This window comes from Protomyctophum bolini (genome assembly GCF_963924005.1).
Source record: "Protomyctophum bolini genome assembly, chromosome: 3".
In the NCBI taxonomy this organism is placed as follows: Eukaryota; Metazoa; Chordata; class Actinopteri; order Myctophiformes; family Myctophidae; genus Protomyctophum; species Protomyctophum bolini.
In genome coordinates, this window is record NC_137864.1 from 33,209,850 (window position 1) to 33,230,367 (window position 20,518).

Genomic DNA, 20,518 nt, shown 5'->3' on the forward strand with positions numbered 1-20,518 from the left:
TGTTTATATTTCAACCGAACGATTAGCCACTTAAGCCCTGTTTCATTCTTATTTGCACAACAGGATTTTCATGAATTAGCCAATCTACAAGGTCACAGCTCGTTGATTGTCTATTTCTACCATTCCACCATATTCTTGACTGCCACCTCATGTAGCAGCCAAGTCCATGGACCCCCTGTGATGTAAAAAAGCAAAAAAAAAAAAATAAGTTCAGCTACAGTTCATCACAAGGTTTTGTGGTGCAGTCTCTACAGGGCATCATAACAGTGTTTTGTGGTACAGTCTTTAGTCTACAGGGCATCATAACAGTGTTATGTGGTACAGTCTCTAGTCTACAGGGCATCATAACAGTGTTTTGTGGTACAGTCTCTAGTCTACAGGGCATCATAACAGTGTTATGTGGTACAGTCTCTAGCCTACAGGGCATGTGGTACAGTCTCTACAGTGCATCATAAGGGTGTTTGTGTACAGTCTCTAGTCTACAGGGCATCATAACAGTGTTTTGTGGTACAGTCTCTAGTCTACAGGGCATCATAACAGTGTTATGTGGTACAGTCTAGCCTACAGGGCATGTGGTACAGTCTCTACAGTGCATCATAAGGGTCTTTGTGTACAGTCTCTAGTCTACAGGGCATCATACCGGAGTTCTGTGGTACAGTCTCTACAGGGCATTAGCAGCAGTAGCAGTTCATCAGACGGTGATGAGGAGGAAGCTGACGCAGATAGTGGTGGAGATCCTCCGGCGCAGCTGGAGGAGCTACATTCACGAAACAATAACAGTCCTCCACCATCCTACCACCACCAACAGGTAATAACAGTCCTCCACCATCCTACCACCACCAACAGGTAACAATAACAGTCCTCCACCATCCTACCACCACCAACAGGTAACAATAACAGTCCTCCACCATCCTACCACCACCAACAGGTAACAATAACAGTCCTCCACCATCCTACCACCACCAACAGGTAACGGTAGGCTCAGGCTGCGGGGCGCACACTCTTAACAAAAGAAAAAGTCGTATTTCCCCCTCGCACCTTTGTGTTTACGTAATGTTTGTTTTCAAAGCTGGACATAGGAGGTGCTAACGCCTCTCAAAAATAGCAAAAGTAGCAGATCAACATGCATTTGTGAGGCTCGTGGATCTGCTTTTGATACCTTTGTGTGACGCTGTAGTATGATCAAGTAATAATAAAAGTGGTTATTGTGTGTGTCATCTTCAGGTGGAACAGGTGCAGCATGCGTGTGAATGTCACGTGTGCAACCAGGAGCCCAGCTCCGCCTCCCTGACCCCTCCCCCGGGTCGCCTCCACGGCGCCATCACCGCCGCTCCCCCTCCTCCCCCTCCCCCGCCCGCCATGGGACACCAGATCTTCGCGCCCCCCTCCCCGGACAGCTGCGGTGGCAAGACGCCCAACACCTCCCACCCGGCCCTGCACCTCTACCCGCACATCCACGGCCACATGCCCCTGCACAACCTGTCTCACCTCCCCAGACCCCTGCTGCACCCCACGCTCTACCCTCCCAGCCCCCCGCTCAGCGCACACAACAAGGTGAGACGGCTGCGCACACACACATACACACACTCACACGCAGGAAGGTGGAACCGGGTCACCTCGGCACAGGGAGTTCCCAAACTCTTCCATGCCAAGGAACGACCCCCAAATAGCCATATCTTTCCCCTCCCAAAATGGCTTTAAAAAAGAAATGGCACTGCATTTGTAGATGGGCTATTGTACGTATTTTAAAATATATATATTTTTATGTTAACACCACGAACGCCCAGGTTTTTTAGGACCATTAAATCAGAGCGCCCAGAGTTTTGCATCAACAGAGTACATTTAACGACTCTAACGCAACTAGCGATGGGCCGTCTAAAATATAATCTTTGATTAGAATTGGACGGATTGATTTAGATCAAGAGTTATTCACGTTTTGAGATTTTTGATCTGATCCGCTAAAATGGGGGGGAACATTTTAGATGATGTCCCAACCGGAAAGGACATTGAATGTTGCCCAACAGCCTGTGGAGGACATTGAATGTTGCCCAACAGCCTGTGGAGGACATTGAATGTTGCCCAACAGCCCTGTGGAGCGATGCGATCGCTTTTGATATCAATGAATCTCCGTCCTTTTATTAATCTCAGTCCTGAGCGCTGGGCGTTATTTGACAGGACGGAGAACTCGGTTTATGCCGCTCAGGGTGTTGGGACTTTGGGGACGTTGGGTTGTAAGTGGTTAGATTGGCACAACAATCGAGTGAATCGAATTATATACACATATTTATATATCATTACTGTCCACTATACCATGATTTAAGAAACGCTTTATTTGAAAAAAATTCAGGATAAGAACCCAGATTTGTTTTGGATGTCTGAATGTTTTATGTTAAATTGGTTGTTCAGTAATGAAGTTTTTGTTTTAGGAACATTCATAGAGATGGCATGGCAGTTATGTTGGAAAACGATGTATCCATAAGTAACTGTCTATGTATTTTGTGTATATGTATCACTATGTATGTACAATTTTGTGAGTGTCTTGTAAGCCTGGGCATCTTATGATGTAGGACACTTTAATAAAAACTCTATCTATACATTATAAAAGTAAGCTCTATCTACTATACATTATATTAAGTAAGCAATTGGAATTTTGTCACACTATTCCAGGGTGGTACTTTTCTCCATTTTCCCCAATGGTACTGGAACAGAACGTGAGGTAGTTTGGGGTAGTTTTCTATCTGGGAAAGATGACACTTTCATTTCCTTGTCTTTGGGGAGATTTGCATTGTGTTCCAGGAAGCATGATTCGGTTTTGGTTTGATTAGGTTTCATGTGCTGTAACTGTGCTTCCCTGCCACTAGGGGTCGCCCTATACCCAGTATAGAGTCCAATCAGTTAATTTCATATATCAACAAAGTTGAGGCTGTTTCATTTTTACCAATGAATATTGACAATCTTTGCATATTGGCATTATTGAAACCTTTTTTTAAACTTTGCTCTCCCACTGGAATTGTAAATGATTAAGACTAATGCATTATTACAATTCTGAAACTATAGAAAAAGGTTCAAGGCTATTCAACTCTTTGAGTGTGTGAGACATGATGTGACCGTTTCAAAGGACCAATGAATGTCTATTTTTTTTTATCACTTAAAAATGTATACATTTTTGAACAATGACAAAAGAAAGAAAAGAAACTACAGAAGAAAACGTACAGTACAAACAAACATGAAAAAACAAAAATAACCAAAAACAAAATAAAAAAATAAAATCGACATTGCGTTTCAAACCTTGCATGTTACATTACATATTTGTAGGCATTTGCTGTTTCTCATTCCCCCATACTCATTGTTCATTATTCATTCTGTTCAGTCTTAAATGTTGTCCATTTGGACCATTATCATTAATGTGTATTATTAGACGATGTTTGGAAATGTTTAATGCAGCTAGCAGTTTAGCAGAGTATGAAAAGCTTGACTGTTCACGTCGGTTCCTTTATGTCGGATTCAAAACAGCAAGTGGATTTGAAGAATTGTGACAACCCAAATCACCGTAACCACTAGCAAACTTCATAACATAAATCCATGAACAGTCAATCTACAAGCCGACAATGTCGTGAACAATTCTAAAGGTAAAATAAATCGTGACACATCGCCTGCATAATAAAAAAATAACAAATACGAAAATAAATATCAATACATTAATTCAATTTACCTTATACCTTAGTTACGTCACCAATAATAGTGGTCCCATATTACCAACAGGCAGCCGATTTGCTCAGGCACATATGACTTAAATTCTCCATTCATTGTCAATGGCATTTAATGTTTGTTCAGACATAATCTGCACTATAGCTGTTTATAGGAGGTTCTAGTGCCCCTCAAAAAAGTCAAATAATGACCCACATGTTGGCCAAAGCAATACATCGGTGGAACTCTAATCGCATTGGCTCCTGTCCTCCTCAGCCTCTCCCTCCAACCCCGACGTCCAACCACTCTGCAGCCAAGCAGCCGGCCTTCAGTCCCTCTCTACCGGACCACGTCCACTCTGCAGCCAAGCAGCCGGCCTTCAGTCCCTCTCTACCGGACCACGTCTACCAGAACTGTTTCGGCGGGCCGACGGGCGGCTCTGGGGACTGGAACAACTCACTGCAGTGCCTCTCACTCAAGTTTGAGAACCTGTGTGACGCTGCTATGATGAAAAGCTGGAACCCTTCTGTGCTGCTGCCTGAGTCACTGCCTGGTGAGGGCTTAATGGATGTTTTTGTTTTGTTTGTTTGTATTAGTTTGTGCAACAGAAAACAATATGCATGTACATAATGTACATCTTGCTGGTGAGGTACAGTAACATTACATTGTATTCATAACGTGAGAAAAGAAAGAAAAGGGTGTATGTAGATATGTGTCGTTTGGAAACCTCATATGTCCAAAACTTAACTTTTCAGGATTCAAATTCCAAAACGGCAAAAGTAGCAGATCTACAAGCTCTCATTTCGAGCTGCTAAATCGATTATTTAATTGAAATGGATCATTTGTTATAGTCAATTAAATCGATTTGTTTTGATGAGCACCCCTTAAATTCTTTCCCACCAGGTGACATGCTGGGCCCGCCCCTCCCCGATGTGCCCCTCCCTCCCACCACGTCCATCGGCCCCCACGGGGGGGAGCACCCCTGCTCCCTCCCCACCCCTCTCACCCCTCCCTCCTCCGCCTCTTCCTCCTCCACCACCTCCTCCTCGCCGGAAGCCAAGGAGCAGAAGAAGAGCGGCGCCAAGAAGAAGTGTCTGTACAACTTCCAGGATGCCTTCATGGAGAGCAGTCGTGTGGTGATGGCCTCCACGTCTGCCTCCACCTCCTCCGTGTCCTGCACGCCTACCACTGTCCAGTCTAGTAAGAGCCCTCCACCTAATGCACTGTCCAGTCTAGTAAGAGCCCTCCACCTAATACACTGTCCAGTCTAGTAAGAGCCCTCCACCTAATGCACTGTCCAGTCTAGTAAGAGCCCTCCTTCTAAAACACTGTCCAGTCTAGTAAGAGCCCTCCACCTAATACACTGTCCAGTCTAGTAAGAGCCCTCCACCTAATACACTGTCCAGTCTAGTAAGAGCCCTCCACCTAATACACTGTCCAGTCTAGTAAGAGCCCTCCTTCTAAAACACTGTCCAGTCTAAGAGCCCTCCTTCCAAAACACTGTCTAGTCTAGTAAGAGCCCTCCTTCTAAAACACTGTCCAGTCTAGTAAGAGCCCTCCTTCTAAAACACTGTCCAGTCTAAGAGCCCTCCTTCTAAAACACTGTCCAGTCTAGTAAGAGCCCTCCTTCTAAAACACTGTCCAGTCTAGTAAGAGCCCTCCTTCTAAAACACTGTCCAGTCTAGTAAGAGCCCTCCTTCCAAAACACTGTCCAGTCTAAGAGCCCTCCTTCTAAAACACTGTCCAGTCTAGTAAGAGCCCTCCTTCTAAAACATTGTCCAGTCTAGTAAGAGCCCTCCTTCTAAAACACTGTCCAGTCTAGTAAGAGCCCTCCTTCTAAAACATTGTCCAGTCTAGTAAGAGCCCTCCACTCTTTGGGAACCGCTGGTTCCCATACTTTCACTCGTGGCCCGAAAGAGAAAATAGACGTTTGCCTGCGACCCAAAATTGTGAGAAATAGTGGGCTAAACTGAGCTCACCAAGTCTAGACCACTAGGTTTAACCAAGGTGTTGGCACGGAAACTGTTGACAGCGTGACGTCACAGCATGACGCCACATAGCCTTTATATAGAGGCGACGCACACATTGGTATTAGTACATAATATTGTGAGCATACCAAGGAGGCCTGACTAAATCTCAGGCTCAAGCTGTACTGATCAGCTCCCTCCTAGCCATCTAAGATAAGAGAGTCCCATAAGGCCATAGGGCTTCCTCAAATGGGAAACATCAGCCTCCCTGACGGCAACCCTGCAATTATAGGAAGCCTCAGTTATACAAAGATTATTAAATACTCTCTCTGTCGTCAGTGTTCTCATCCACCGTTGCCTCGTTTCTCTGTCCTTCCAGATGACGTGTTTCACAGCCTAGGTAAAGAGGACCACCATCGGCAGTCCACGGTCCCAGGTGTCCCCAGGAACAGCCCCACAGGGCTGGCCTCCCTTCCCCCTCTCTCAGGCCCTGCGTTACCCCCGGCACCCGCCTCGCACCTCCCCACCATGGGATCCCCACAGCCCTTCCCAAAGATGGCCACCCCGGCCCCGGGTTTCATGGACTCCCACCAGGGTCTGTGCCTGCCCCCCACGGAGCCCCCGGCCCCCTCGGCTGATGGTCCCGTCAGCGCCCCACCCAGTGTCTGCAGGTTGGTCTACTTAGTGTTAACAAAACAATGGCTTGGGAGTGGGACCCATTTTGGGGGTCACATACACGTTTTTATCGGTCGTGAGCAGTGTTGGTAAAAGTAACACATTACTGCAATTTCCGTGTACCTTGGCAGAATTGCCGGTTAGGACTTGGTGCTTGTAGTGTGATTTGGGTCTCCACCAAAGAGAGCTAAAAGGCTTGTTATCCTGTAAAGGTGCTTGTAAATATTCATAGTTGTGGGTTGCCGTTGTTTCTGATGTGTATGTAGTTGCTTGTTTGGGCTAGCTTTCAAGAGTCTTTTTGAAAATAGCTTATGTAATGGGGCCGAAGTGGTGAAACCGGTCCCTTCTTTTGGGATTGTTTTCGTAGATCAGTTCGCTTGTGTCACTGTGTTACTCGAATATTTCGTTGACTACCTTTTTCACGAAAAAAGGTAGGTAGACAAAAACGAAATAAATACTAAGCTATGATGACAAATACTAAATACATTGACAATTTTGTCAACAAAACTAAAATGCTATGGATGGACTAGTGGAGAAGAGATAACTTAACTACTCTGGTGTTGCACTCTGAAAATAGAAGATCTACAACCTCACAAGGTGTCACGCCATTTTCAGCATGCAACCAAGCGTAAAATCAGCCGTTACGAACTTACGACGCCATCAAAGCCTGCCAAAATGCATTTCTGTTGACGTAATCAACTGTAGATTTAGTCGACTTCTTATGATTATTTAGGCGACTAAAACAAATTTTTATTCCTAAAACTATGACAAAATCTAAATTTGCTGTCAAAATTAACTGTTTCTGTCCATCCGACGAGTCCACACGTCATAGGGAATCCAATCGACGGATGCATTGGACGTGTGTACACGTCCTAGCACGTCCTCAATGATATCAGGCAAGGGGACAATATTCTGTTTTTTTTCCTTTAAAAAGAAAAAAACGTTTTGAGTCAGACTCTCGGCCACCGTACGCTTCGCTCTACGGTCATATTGGCTTCCCGTTCACTAGCCTGTTAGCGCGTGAGAAAGAATGCCTCGTCTCTCCTAATCCAGGGTGCTCTCCGTGGTTTTGATCTGATGGATATACTAGCACTTCATTTCTGCTCCTCATCCGCCTCTCGTTCAAATTTTGGATCATGGGGGGGTGTTCACAGTAAAAGCGGCCATGTCTTTCCGGCACCCCAGAGCTCCTATTTTGAAGGAATCCCTTCAAAATAGGGGTGTGTGTGTGTGTCAGCTGTACTGTATGTAACGATGCTTTGCCGTCCATGCATGTTGTAACTGGCTGCTCTCCCACTGTCAAACTGCACTGGCAGTGTTTATGTCCTTTGTACAAGGTATTCCTGTACTTCTCATTATGTGGACATAAATAAACATTTCAAGTGTGTTTGTGTGTGTAGTGACCCAGACTGCGAGGGCCACCGGTGCGACGGCAGTGGGGCGTACTCTCACCAGGCGTACGACGGAGAGGAGAGCCAGGACGAGGACAGCTGCTCGGAGCACAGCTCCTCCACATCCACCTCCACCAACCAGAAGGAAGGAAAGTACTGTGACTGCTGCTACTGCGAGTTCTTCGGACACGGCGGGGTGAGGACACACCATATCTTGTTTTTTGTTTGTTTCTTAGATTTGTGGTTCTAAGACCGCTAGTTCCCCAAACTGTAGCTTGACTCGAGAGAAATTAGATGGCAAATCTAGAAGTTCACAATGCGTTCACAATGCGTTGCTGGCCTCATGGATTAAAGTTGTCATTCGCCACAACATTATTTCTCTCATTTGGATTCTATTGAAGCCAGCATGGAAGCCTGTCATGCAGAATAGGTTAAGCTTACAATGAGTCTTTGAAGTGGCCAAAATAGCCATAGAGTTCAGAAAATGTGTGTCGCCACCAAAATCATAACCGTACTGTACATATTGTGCTAATAATTGATTATGAAACGGAGTGCTAGTTTGTCGGTGCTCCTTTTCCCGCTGTTTCACAAATCTCAAGACAATTCTTCAGTCATGATATTTTATTTAGCTTTCATCCAGTGGTTCTCAACCAGGTTCTCAACCAGCTAAATTATCGAGTTGGTAACCTTATAGATCTTTACGGGTTCATTTGTTTTCATTTTACACTCAAGAGTTATACTAATGTTAACTCATTCCAGACTTATTTAACGCCTCTTTAATTAAATCCCATACCAACGATGCCAACCGTGCCGTTAACGTGTTATTTAGCTATTTATTAAGTTGGCTTACCGCTAATCAAAGCTCTCGTCGATCGGCAGCTCCATGTTCGATTGCTTTCTCTTCAGCCTCAATGCATTGAAAAAAGAGTAAGGTGGTGGATGAGGCCTTTCTAGTTCTTTTTATGAGTATTCCATTTCAAATCGCACTGGATAAATAAAGCGACTGTGTTTAGTGGCTCAATAGCAACTCCCCGTGACCGCGCATCTAAAATAGGAATGCTTCTAAAGACTCTTAGCCAGTTATTTGTCCGATCAGCGCGACCACCTCCACCATTACTGTTTTGGGGAGACGAGGAGGCGCTCTTGTGTATTGTCTACACAATTAGAATGTAATAAATTGTTATTTTGATCAACGTTTTCCTATTATCTCTCGTATTGTACCAAGTACTAACATAAATTCAGCATGGAAATGTGGACATTCTTTCGTTTTGGGTCTGCAAGGTAAAATCTCATCAAATGATGGTCTGTAGCTCAAATAATGGGCCTTAACATGAAAAGCGTTGAAAACCACTGCTTTAATCCATGTGGCCTATAGACGCCTTAACAAACGTCACACTGATAAGCACCAGCATGTGCGTGCAGGCCAGCAGCACAAGAACCCCACCTTTTATAAGATGCAATGGAAAAGTTCTAACTGCACTGTTTCTGATGTGTGTGAACAATAATAGCAATTCAAAGCAGTTGTCCTCAAAACCACACCTACACCCACGCTGTCATAAGAACAGGAGGTGCGCTCATGATCACGGCAGCAGAGCCTGTTTGTCCATGGCTGTACGCGCACCAGCAGACCTCTACGCTCACAACAGTGGCATCCGCGATGCCACTGAGCTTGTATATCAGCTGTTCTCTGTGCGCAATACTGTTGCGCTTTGAAGTATAAATGAGCACCTCACTAGCCAACACACAAGAGGAGGTTGAATGAACTGAAACCAGCACTCTCCAAAACAACAGGTTTGGTGATCTGTTGGGAATTGATTACATGAAACCGTCACCCTTGCGCCCAGTCCCAATGTTTGTAAACCAAAATTGGTCTATACGTTTTAATGGTAATCTGACCCTCCATGTGTCTCAGCCCCCCGCAGCTCCCACCAGCCGTAACTATGCAGAGATGAGGGAGAAGTTTTAATGGTAAAGACTTTTAATGGTTATCTGACCCTCCATGTGTCTCAGCCCCCCGCAGCTCCCACCAGCCGTAACTATGCAGAGATGAGGGAGAAGCTGCGTCTGCGGCTGACCAAGCGGAAGGAGGAGCAGCAGCCCAAGCGGGAGGAGCCCGCGGCGCTGCCAGAGAGAGACGTAGCTGTCGGGGGAGGGGTGGAGGACCACCGGCGGGTGGAGGACCTGCTGCAGTTCATCAACAGCGCCGAAACCAAGCCCGCCTCCAGCTCCAAGGCTGCCAAACGAGCCAGGCACAAACAGAAGAAGGTGACAGTTTTTAAATTGCTTGATTCTTGATTTAGATATTCATTTTAGCTGCCCCGCCCCCTTCCTATACAAACCCATTGTAGCTTCAAACTCTATTTTAACCATGTCGGAATCATCAAAATCACCCGTCCTTTTTTATGTTGACTGATACTGCCCTCCTAATATGCGAGGGGGGCCCGTGTGTTTTTTCTTAAAAAAATTGTGTCCTGGCCTACTCCTTATTCTTTTCCCAAAACATTATTAAAAATATATGAAAACAGTAAATGAAAAAACACGGCCCCCTCACATAGTTGGAGGATGAATATACTATCATGGTTAAAATGGAGTTAGAAGTTAACATGGGTTTGTACATGGACAGGATTATGACTGACAATTATGCAAAAAAATATTGTGATTATCTCAATGCACATGTGGGTGATGCACACTATGACATACAAATACATTTTTGTTTTAATCATTTATTTGTTGTGCTTCAGATGAGATTATAAGCAAGTGATCTGTGCTAAAAATGACAAAGGCATTAAGGGAAAATAATGCATTCTGCGCAGTTCAAGGCATGGTCGAGTCCCTTGCTTATTGTCCCTTGCTTATTCGAACACGCATTCATTTCATCATAGCGTGTTCTGTGTTTTCAGACGGAGGAGAAGGCTCGCCTGGAGGCGGAGGCGCGTGAACGCGAGGAGCAGCAGCAGCAGCAGGAGGAGGAGGAGCGCAGTCGGAGGCGTGCGGAGGAGGAGGCCGCGCTCCAGCGGGAGCTCCTCCGCCTGCAGGAGCTGCAGCACCTCCGCCAGGCCGCCAAGAAGAAGAAGAAGGAGCGCTCCAAGGAGAACGCCGCTCCTCCCCCCGCCGCCGCCGCGCCTCCTCCCCAGAGCAACAACCCCCAGCCCCTGCGGCAGACGGCCCAGAATGTTCTGGAGAAAAACCTCCACCACGGCAGGACCTCCACGCAGCTCCTCCACTCCCTCATCCGCATCAACCCCGACCGCCAAGAGCAGCACCAGCCGCTTCCTCCTCCTCCTCCTCCCCGGACCAACGGAGAGGCGGCGCCACCGCGCCACACGCAGCCTCAGCACAGCCCCAAGAACACCAGGGAGAAACATACCCCCGTCACCCCTATGCCCACCACACCCACCAAACCAAACTACCACCTCCAACCCCCGGTCAGCCTCTTCAACGGCATGTCGACCACGCCTCAGCCCGAGGTCAAAGGTACGTGGATTGACCCGTTAAAGACCAGAGGCCTACAAATTCCTTCTAAATCAGTAGTTGTCACACATTTTTATTTTTGTTTTTGTTAAAAAAAAAAAAAAAAAAGCAGTGTACAATATCTGATCTTATAGATCTGCTATTTTCAACGCATTTTTTTATTGGTATATAGAATATAGATGTTCAAAAGAATCTCCCATAAAAGCCCTAATGATCTCAGATATGTTATAAAAACATAAATCCCTAATGATCTCATGTCATGAAAGCAAAGGTTAAAACGCCTAAATCTGGTGGGATGCATGTCTAGGAGCAGGAACATACATTTGGAAACACTGACGGCACCGAAACATAATTGTTCATATTTTATAGTGTGCTAGTGAGGTGTTTAGAGCGCTAGTGAGGAGGCTTTCTTTCACACATCTTGCACAAATTGCAGATTGGTCCTAAGAATTCAGTCATCATGAGAGAGTATTCATTCATTCATTCATTTATTTTTTCATCCCTGAAGGTAGGGCCAAGCATTTGGCCAAGATGGCCACCAGCACCGACACTGTGGTCAAGAAAGCGGCAGAGGTTCCCAGAGGCTCAGAGCTGCTGGGAAAGATGGTTAACGGCACCTCCATCACCACCTCCACCAACACACAAGACACCAAAGCAACCGGAGGCAGGCTTCCCGCCGAGGCCCCGGCGCCGCTCATCGCCATCCCCGAGACCCCCAGAAAAGAGGAGAGGAACGGAACCCACCACCACCACGTCTCTGTCGGGAAGAGGCAGCACCCGAAGGAGGAGAGGAGAAGCCCTCCAGTGGTGACCTCGTCCTCCTCTCCGTCTCCACCTCCTCCACCCTCCTACACCACCTCCTCCTCCCAGCCTCAGGAGCAGCAGAACGGGAAGGCCGAGTCCCCGCAGCCCAAGAGCAAGACCAAGAAGAACAAGAAGAAGAAAGGAGACAAGACTAACACCTCCATAGGTCGGTGTCTTTGTTTTTATTTCACAGTCAAATCACCTAGTTTCCTACATAGCCTGTCCAGCCCGTGCCAGCTTTTTGAGCAGTTTTACTTATCTTTCATGACCCACAGAACATTTCGTTCTATGATGATGTAAACACCAAATATCTCAAAAGAAAACAAGAGAATCTCTACTTTCATTGAGTCTCCTACTAGAAAGTAGTACTCCAAAAGAGAGTCTCTACTTTCATTGAGTCTCCTACCAGAAAGTAGTACTCCAAAAGAGAGTCTCTACTTTCATTGAGTCTCCTACCAGAAAGTAGTACTCCGGCGGTCATAAAAATATTGGCTCAGTAAGGAGACAAAAACAAAACAAATCTCCATGAATTCAAGGCTTCATGGGGCCATGTGTACTTCGGCTAGTTGGAACTATTTTAAAATCTTTTTAAAACTAGTAAAATGTGGCTAATAACTTTAGGGGTAAGGTAAGATCGATCCCGCAGTACCTTTTTTACTTGAAGGATAAGCCCCTTGAGATAATGCATCATCTTGTTTTAATACAGTTCAAAGGAACAATATTGTTAAGGGCTACACTAAAAGATGCCATTTGTATTCATATACCATGTTGCTTGCAGATGATGTGTTCCTTCCCAAAGACATCGATCTGGACAGCACTGAAATGGACGAGACTGAAAGAGAAGTCGAATATTTCAAAAGGTATGTACAGTATAGCGTGTTGTCACCATGACGGGCGGTATCTTCCACTAGTTATGGATACAGCAAAGATGGTGCTGTCGATATTGAGTCAAACAAAAGTAACAACTATACACCCACAGCATGACATACATTTATAAATTGACCCAAAACACAAGTTTACACTGGCTGCGTCTGCCCAGCTGCAGGGTTGGAGCACTGTCGGAAAACGAGGAAGTGAGTTGATCAAATAGAATCCATTTTTGGTTACTGCTTTGTCTATTTCTCTCTCAAATGTTTTCAAAAACATTTTTGAGAGCAATGTTTAGATTTAGTAAATTATATTGTGTGTCACAGTGTGTGTTTACATGGCTGTCATGTTGGAAACGGCAGTAAATCAAGTGGGACGCAGCTGGTGCTCAGAGGGTTTGATTAGGCAGCGGTATGTAGAGCGGAGCGGTCATTATCAAGACATAACTTAAAGGTCCGCTGACATGCCCCGAAATTAATATGGGTGGTACAGCACATCACGTGGTCTGACTGAAAACAGTTTGAAACAGTTTGAAACGGGGCTACGGCGCTAGCAACAAGTGGCTATAGGTCAGGCTAGCGTTTTTGACGGTACATTTAGCGTCATATTGGCTATAAATGTAATTGAAAAAAATTATTTTTTCGCCAGAAATGCTTAGTTTGAATGCAATTGAGGTTGGCGTGGGGTTTTTTAGGGGAACTGCAGCACAAGCGCAAATTTTGGACTGGAGTCCCATGTTCCCCCGGTCGCCAACACCCCTGTCTGCCTGCTCTGAGACCTCTCAGCCCCGCAGCGCGACAGTCGCGACTACGGACGGTCTGCTGTTGTCTGGCCGCTGTGAGAGCAGCGCGACTACTGTTCTTTTCCCCTCTCAGCCGCAGGCTGACATGTACACCCTCGCTCTCACTCTGTAATACCGTAGTTAGTTACCACAACATTGTTCAAGTGAACTATAGTGTGTTTATGTTTGTATTCATTGTAATAATAAATATCGCTATGCCGAGGCATAGTCTTGCGGACGAGATCATGAGCCTCTACGGGGGACTGGGCATGTGTGTACACACACACACACACACACACACACACACATGCAATGGCACGGAATCTCTTCCCCGCTGTCATGCACTATAGCCACGGCTAAAAGTTGTGTGTGTGTGTCTGTGTGTGTGTGTGTGTGTGCGTACACACATGCCCAGTTCAATGCGGGGACCTGACCAGAGACTATACGTCCGTCCGTCCATCCGTCCGTCCCCCCGTGTGTGTGCAGCCTGCATCTGAGACGGGCTAGACTATGTTGTCATGCGGAGCGACGCGGCGATAAATAAAATAATCATAGCGATATTGATTATTACAATGAACAAGCATAAACACACAGTTCACCTGAACAATGTTGTGAAAAAATAATTTTTTTAATGAGACTTTCACCCAGTATTCAAGCTAAATGTGACACCAAAATAGTAGCATAAGTTGCTATGCTACCACGGCCACCAAGCCCGGCGAGCCCGCATAGAAGTCGTTGGGGAAAGCTTTCGCCACTCTGACGTCAGAATCATGATAGCATTGTTTGATAGCAGTTATTAGCTCCCGAGGGGCGTGTCAGTCTTCCTTTAATCATTACTATCATACAAATTATAACAGTTCTCTTGCTATATCAGTGTTTCTCCAGCTTTGTAAAGAATATGTATTTGGCCATGATCCCCCATTTGTTCCAGGCACCCTTTAATTTTTTTTGAGTGGTGCAACCACTCCTACAACCAGGAATGTCCTAGCGAGAGAGAGAGAGATGCACCACTCAGTTCACATGGGTCACATCTACAAGCTCGCAGCACTAAAATCTAGTATGACACACATGCTTTTAATGGCTTAACCAATAGCATGTATTAACACGTGCTTGTGATTGAATCATTACATTGGCTCTATTAGAAAATAGTTTTTTTTCCCTGAAAAGTTAAATTTTTCCAATCTTCTAGAGAGGATCTTTTGTCAGTTTATGCTTCATTTGGCTAGTAGACTAGACACTATAGGGTAGAGAGACAGGACACAGAGGGCAGAGCATAGCAGATGTGAACTTGGGTCCTGGTGACTCACACAGCATGTGTTTAATGGACTAACTGTTATTGCAAGAATTCCCTGTAAAGTTACTGGTAAACTCAGTGTCACTAAAGTTACTACTAGTTGTACTGCTATGTTACCACTAAAATCATACAAACTGTCTTCTCCGTGTGTATCTTCATCTCTCTAAGAAAATAAATGGGGACATAATCGGCTGCATAACAGCAACATAACGCCGATAGCCGACGTTTAAAAAAATGAAAATCATCACTGTCAGGCAGAAACCGTAACATGTTTTTGTTTATTTTTTCATAAATTAACACCGCTACTTGATACTCCAGTGTTACATCAAAGTAGCAGATCTGCAACCTCGAAACACGGCGCAAAGCGACACGTTTTGAGCTTGTAAGATCTGACCTTTAGCTATTTATTTTTTATTTTGAATCCTGAGAGAATTCCGTCTCTCATCAGGTTCTGTTTGGACTCGGCCCGGCAGACCCGGCAGCGATTGTCCATCAACTGGTCCAACTTCAGCCTGAAGAGAGGCACCTTCGCTGCACATTGAAGAGTGGGCGTGGTCTACTGGTGTGACTGACTGACAGAGCGTGGCAGGAAGCAATCAGCCCCCAAATCTGACAAATCCATCATCCCCAAAACAATGTCGTCGTCGTCCTTTTCCCGGTGTTCTCCTGCTCTTTGCCCAAAACCACCTTACACCAATGGACCTAAAAGTTTGGAATGCATTAGGCTACGGACCCACACAACTCTTTAGAATGCACAAATGGAACCAAATGTGCCCGTACAAGGGTCAGTTTGTTTGCGCTACAGTTGCCGACCTGTAAGTGTCCACTTGGTTCCAATTTGTGTATACAATCGGCAGTTACAGACCTGTAAGGGTCTATTTGGTTCCTAACTATCAATCATATTTAAGCTGGGGACCCCCTGGAACCCCCTCAAGGACCCCACTTTGAGAACCACTGACCCACAGCCATGTATAACTGTTGCCCTACCATGCATCCCCACTCTGCTGTTCCCACAATCTGTCCCATGATGCCTTGCTTTGCTCTCGTCGCTGTATGGTTCCAACCACAAAACCCCCGCCCGGACTGAACCCTTCTCGCAGAATCTATGAGAAAGTAAATGAATAAATAAATGAATAAATAAATATCACACAGACGCGCTACACTTGGAAAAATCACCAAAATGGCTACTTCTCACTGATTTAATGGTCCTTTGTGTGCTTCATGAGTTTGAGTCAGTGCGTCGTTTTTCTCTCTCTTGACTGAAGAGGAACCAGTGATCTCTCCACCATTTGCCCCCCCACCCCCCAAAAAAGACACGTTTGTACATTTGGATGGAGTTAACATCCAAACGAGAGGAGGAAGAACGAAAGGAGGATGATGATTATCTGGATAAAACGGAAGAAAGAAAAACATGAAAAGACAAATGTTATGAAAAAAAAAATGAAAAAAAAAACTACAGCTGTACAATTGAGTTATTGTGGCTTTACAATCCTGTCGTTATCCAACTGAGCACGGCCTCTCATCGATGAAAAATGACATGGGAATGGGCTTGGTCAGCTGGTCACCCAAACCCCTACCATCCCCCCATCCTCCTACAACTTAAACTGACTTCACCGCAAGGAAGAAGCATAATACTTGACAATGTTCTCTTTTTTTTTCCTCAGTTATTTTTAACAATGTTGAGTAAAAGTGTACCAGTTACAGATTATTATTATTATTATAATTATTATTATATTATTATTTTTGTTTTCTTTTTGACTTGTAGCCGGCTTGTATCAGAATACTTTCAGAATGAAATTGAGAAAACAAAGAACAGTACTCACACCATGGATCTGTTATAGAGTGTATATTGTATTAACACTGAAGCCAAACTGGCTACTTTTTAACATATTGTTAAGTAATATTAAAATCTTGTCTTTCTTTTTTGAAAGATGGAATACAGTAGTATGGCAGGAGGCGAGTCTTGTGTCTAAACTTATTTTTCCTTGCAGGCAGACAAAAACACCCCCAAGAAAAGAGGCATGTCAGGTTTGTAACCTTAAAATAGTATCCCTATTTTGGCCATGTGTATATATAGGTGACATTTTTCAAAATCTTCTCAAATATTTTCACAAAGTGACTGATCTACAACCTCACAACGTGCCATATGATGACGACTTGTGCGCTTGTAGATTGTCTTTTTTCAAATAGCTGAAGTTTTTAGATGAGACGCAGCTAGAAAAGATATAAAGCGACAATGTATCTGTTAACGTTTACTCAAAAGTGTACAAATTGACCCGTTCCATTTGTACACTCAAAGAGTTACACACCCATAAAGGGCCATTATGAACCCCCTCAAGGAACCACAAGGGTAACTGAGACCACACATTAAGACCCACTGGTGTTTCCAGTGAGCCAACGTGCACACTATCAGCAGTGGCACCCTGACTGTTTGACCAGAATGGAACAGCATTATCCTACTATAAATGCACCATGTCTCTGTATGTCACGTGTGTGTACGTCTGTAATCCACATAACTCAAGAACCATTTGCACCACAGACATCAAATTTGACACACACACACACACACACACGTTACACACCACCACAGGGAGTACATTGCCATGGCAACCCCACACCTGCCATTTGATTACTTAACCAGTCCACTTTTCACAGTCTGTTTGCACTCTTCAGACACAGGCAGACGGAGAACTCCATATGAGGCACAGATTGACTGTTACGAGTGCTATGTCAACGGGTATTTCATATTACGTTCCCAACTTGCATCGTTCCCAAGTAGGCCGGTGGCCGACGATCACAGGTCTAGTTAGTATAATTGAAGTGGCCCAATACAGCCCCTACAGAGAGAGTAAGCTTTGCCGAGCCATGAGGCCCATAGGGGCAGGAGCCTCCTGTTTCTATAGCTTGAGGCAGCTTGATGTAGGCCTACAAGTATACACCCCTGGACATGGCACTAGTATATCACAGGCCTACAAGTACACCCCCTGGACATGGCACTAGTATGTCACAGGCCTACAAGTACACCCCCTGGACATGGCACTAGTATGTCACAGGCCTACAAGTACACCCCCTGGACATGGCACTAGTATGTCACAGGCCTACAAGTACACCCCCTGGACATGGCACTAGTATGTCACAGGCCTACAAGTACACCCCCTGGACATGGCACTAGTATGTCACAGGCCTACAAGTACACCCCCTGGACATGGCACTAGTATATCACAGGCCTACAAGTACACCCCCTGGACATGGCACTAGTATGTCACAGGGACTTACCCCAATCCAACCCTTGATGCTGAGTGCCAAGCATAGAGGCACTGGGTCCCAATTTTTTTGGTATGCCCCGGCTGGGGATCGAACCCCGACAATCGCACCACGAGGCCACTGAACTGGACATGAAGAGAAGGTGAGTGGAAATGTTTAACACTTGGTCATTCATTTTGTAGCTGCAGTTAAAGCCAGCTCACTTTGGATTGAAGCTTCTTGAAGTTGGTTAGATTCTGTAGCAGCTATAAACATCGGGCGTTGCTTTGTATCTTCATGTCGCAAGGGGCCCAAACTTATGAATCAACCACTATGTCCCTATTTCAAAACATTAGGGTTAACTGGAACTTTTTATTTATTTTTACTTTGTAATTTGTAAGTTTAATATATTTTTTAAAGCCTGTGTACTTTTTTTTTTTTTTTTTAATCAAGTACTCCAGTACAACTAAAGTTCAAATTTGACAAACATTAGCCGAGTATAATATTTGTTAATTTGACCAGGACTATCTATACTTTGGCTCAAGCAGGATACTGGGGCTGAGTGATCTAAATGCAGAACAAAGTCACATGAGAGTTTCATCATCACCCCTTCCAGGTTTGTGTGTGTGTGTGTGTGTGTGTGTGTGTGTGGTTGGGGTTGTGACCCTAAGGCTGTGGTGAATAACATTTACTGGTGGTGGTGATGCAGACCATATACAATGACATTGACATCACTGCTGTCTCTTTTTGTGTGTGCCTTGCTCGCAGGTGCCGGGCGCACAAGGCTAGAGTGAGTCATATCCAGGCCGTGTGAGTGAGTGCCTTCTGGGAAATCAAACCCTCCACAGTCGCAACGTTCAGTCCAAGGTTGCAGTAACTGAGTCGAGTGGAGCGCAAGGTTAGAGGTTATGTTTCTCTGATGGCTGATGGGAATACACTGTGCAGGGTTTCCCAAATGTCTTCAGCTCCAGATCTAAAACAGAAATTTGGCATTTCCTCCGGGGACTCAAACTTATTAGTTAATCACGTAAGCCCTATTTCAATAATAGTGAAACTAGCTGATCTACAATTAGCTTTTTCATTTTAATTAAAATTATTCTATCTTTATTTATTTTCCTAAACTATTTTTCATGAAGAAGAAGAAAAATATATATAGTTATAGTTTTTTTACTGCTTTGCCGAATTGTACGGCACTTTGGTCAACTTTGTTGTTTTAAATGTTCTCTATAAATAAAGTTGGAATAGTTGGACTGGGGAATAATATGTGATTTACTAGTGTTGACCCATAAAAGCACGTCTGCGACCCAGGGTTTGATAAACGTTGTTCTATGCCTTCATCAGCCCACTAGGGGCTCTTGCCGGTACTGTGCGTATGTGTGAAACTGTAGAGCTAAGCCCTGTGAGGCTATTATGAAATCAAGTGCTTTCCCCACTGCTCCTCCAGTGGTGTGATGTGAGTGACATGAGCTCATAGTGTGACCTCAGCGCATAGAGATAGATGGATTACACAAAGTGTTCATTCAATAACGTCGCCACAAATACACTGTGGATCCATTCATAGCTCTAACCAAATGAAAGAAAATGTAATAATTATGTGTTATTTAAATTCAAATGTGGTGTAAATGTGATTTAGTGTTTTTTTTTTTTTTTTTTTCAGTCCTCATTGGATCCTCTTTGGATAACATTTGAACCCACCTGACTTTTTTAAATGACATTACCGGTACATGTATTAAAGAGCTGGTGAGACAAGGATACCTCTGTGACTGAACAAATGCTACAGCAACGATTGTGAGAATATAGAGCTTCTTTACAAACAACTATAGCACCATTAAAGTGAAAAATATACTTGGCATTGCACATTTTCAAATGAAAGTCATAAAAGTTCTTTAACAGCATTATCAAAGGAAGTCAGAATGAAATAGCACTAATGTAGTGAATACAAGACACACGCTAGAAGGCAATTATAGAATATATAAAAATGTAAATATGACACTGACACTTCTCAGAAACATACTGGGGGTTTGCTGTCAAAACCTCATGGCCTACATCATAACCCCCATTATCACCTGACCTGACATGCTCCCCTGGGTCGTAAAAAACACCTGACTGTCATCTCTGAACCCTTTCTTTTTTCAATATAGCATATACTTTGAACTCCACGGCCAAAGTCTGATTAAAAACATGGCCTCTCACATATTAGAAGATTATCAGTCACCAGAAAAAGGACAGGTGTTTTTGATCAATCTAACATGGTTAAAATGGAGTTAGAAGTTACAATTGGTTTGTATATAATGGGGGCGGGGCACCTACAATGAATATCAAATGTCTACATTCTGAA

General features: G+C 44.5%; 1 protein-coding gene across 3 annotated transcripts in view; it reads left to right on the top strand.

Moving 5' to 3' along the window:
- The window catches only part of fam193a (family with sequence similarity 193 member A), a 41,814-nt gene extending 24,933 nt beyond the window's left edge, over positions 1 to 16,881 (top strand). For 2 of the 3 annotated variants that reach the window (XM_080759915.1, XM_080759917.1), the window contains 11 exons: positions 617 to 808; positions 1,225 to 1,554; positions 3,964 to 4,240; positions 4,591 to 4,887; positions 6,034 to 6,325; positions 7,730 to 7,916; positions 9,731 to 9,985; positions 10,621 to 11,194; positions 11,700 to 12,161; positions 12,774 to 12,855; positions 15,386 to 16,881. In XM_080759915.1, the coding sequence (XP_080616041.1) occupies positions 617 to 808; positions 1,225 to 1,554; positions 3,964 to 4,240; positions 4,591 to 4,887; positions 6,034 to 6,325; positions 7,730 to 7,916; positions 9,731 to 9,985; positions 10,621 to 11,194; positions 11,700 to 12,161; positions 12,774 to 12,855; positions 15,386 to 15,479 (3,042 nt within the window). In that variant the 3' untranslated portion in view covers positions 15,480 to 16,881. The remainder of the gene's footprint in view (positions 1 to 616; positions 809 to 1,224; positions 1,555 to 3,963; positions 4,241 to 4,590; positions 4,888 to 6,033; positions 6,326 to 7,729; positions 7,917 to 9,730; positions 9,986 to 10,620; positions 11,195 to 11,699; positions 12,162 to 12,773; positions 12,856 to 15,385) is intronic. The other variant, XM_080759916.1, reaches the window with a different exon arrangement.
- Positions 16,882 to 20,518: the final 3,637 nt, after the last annotated feature.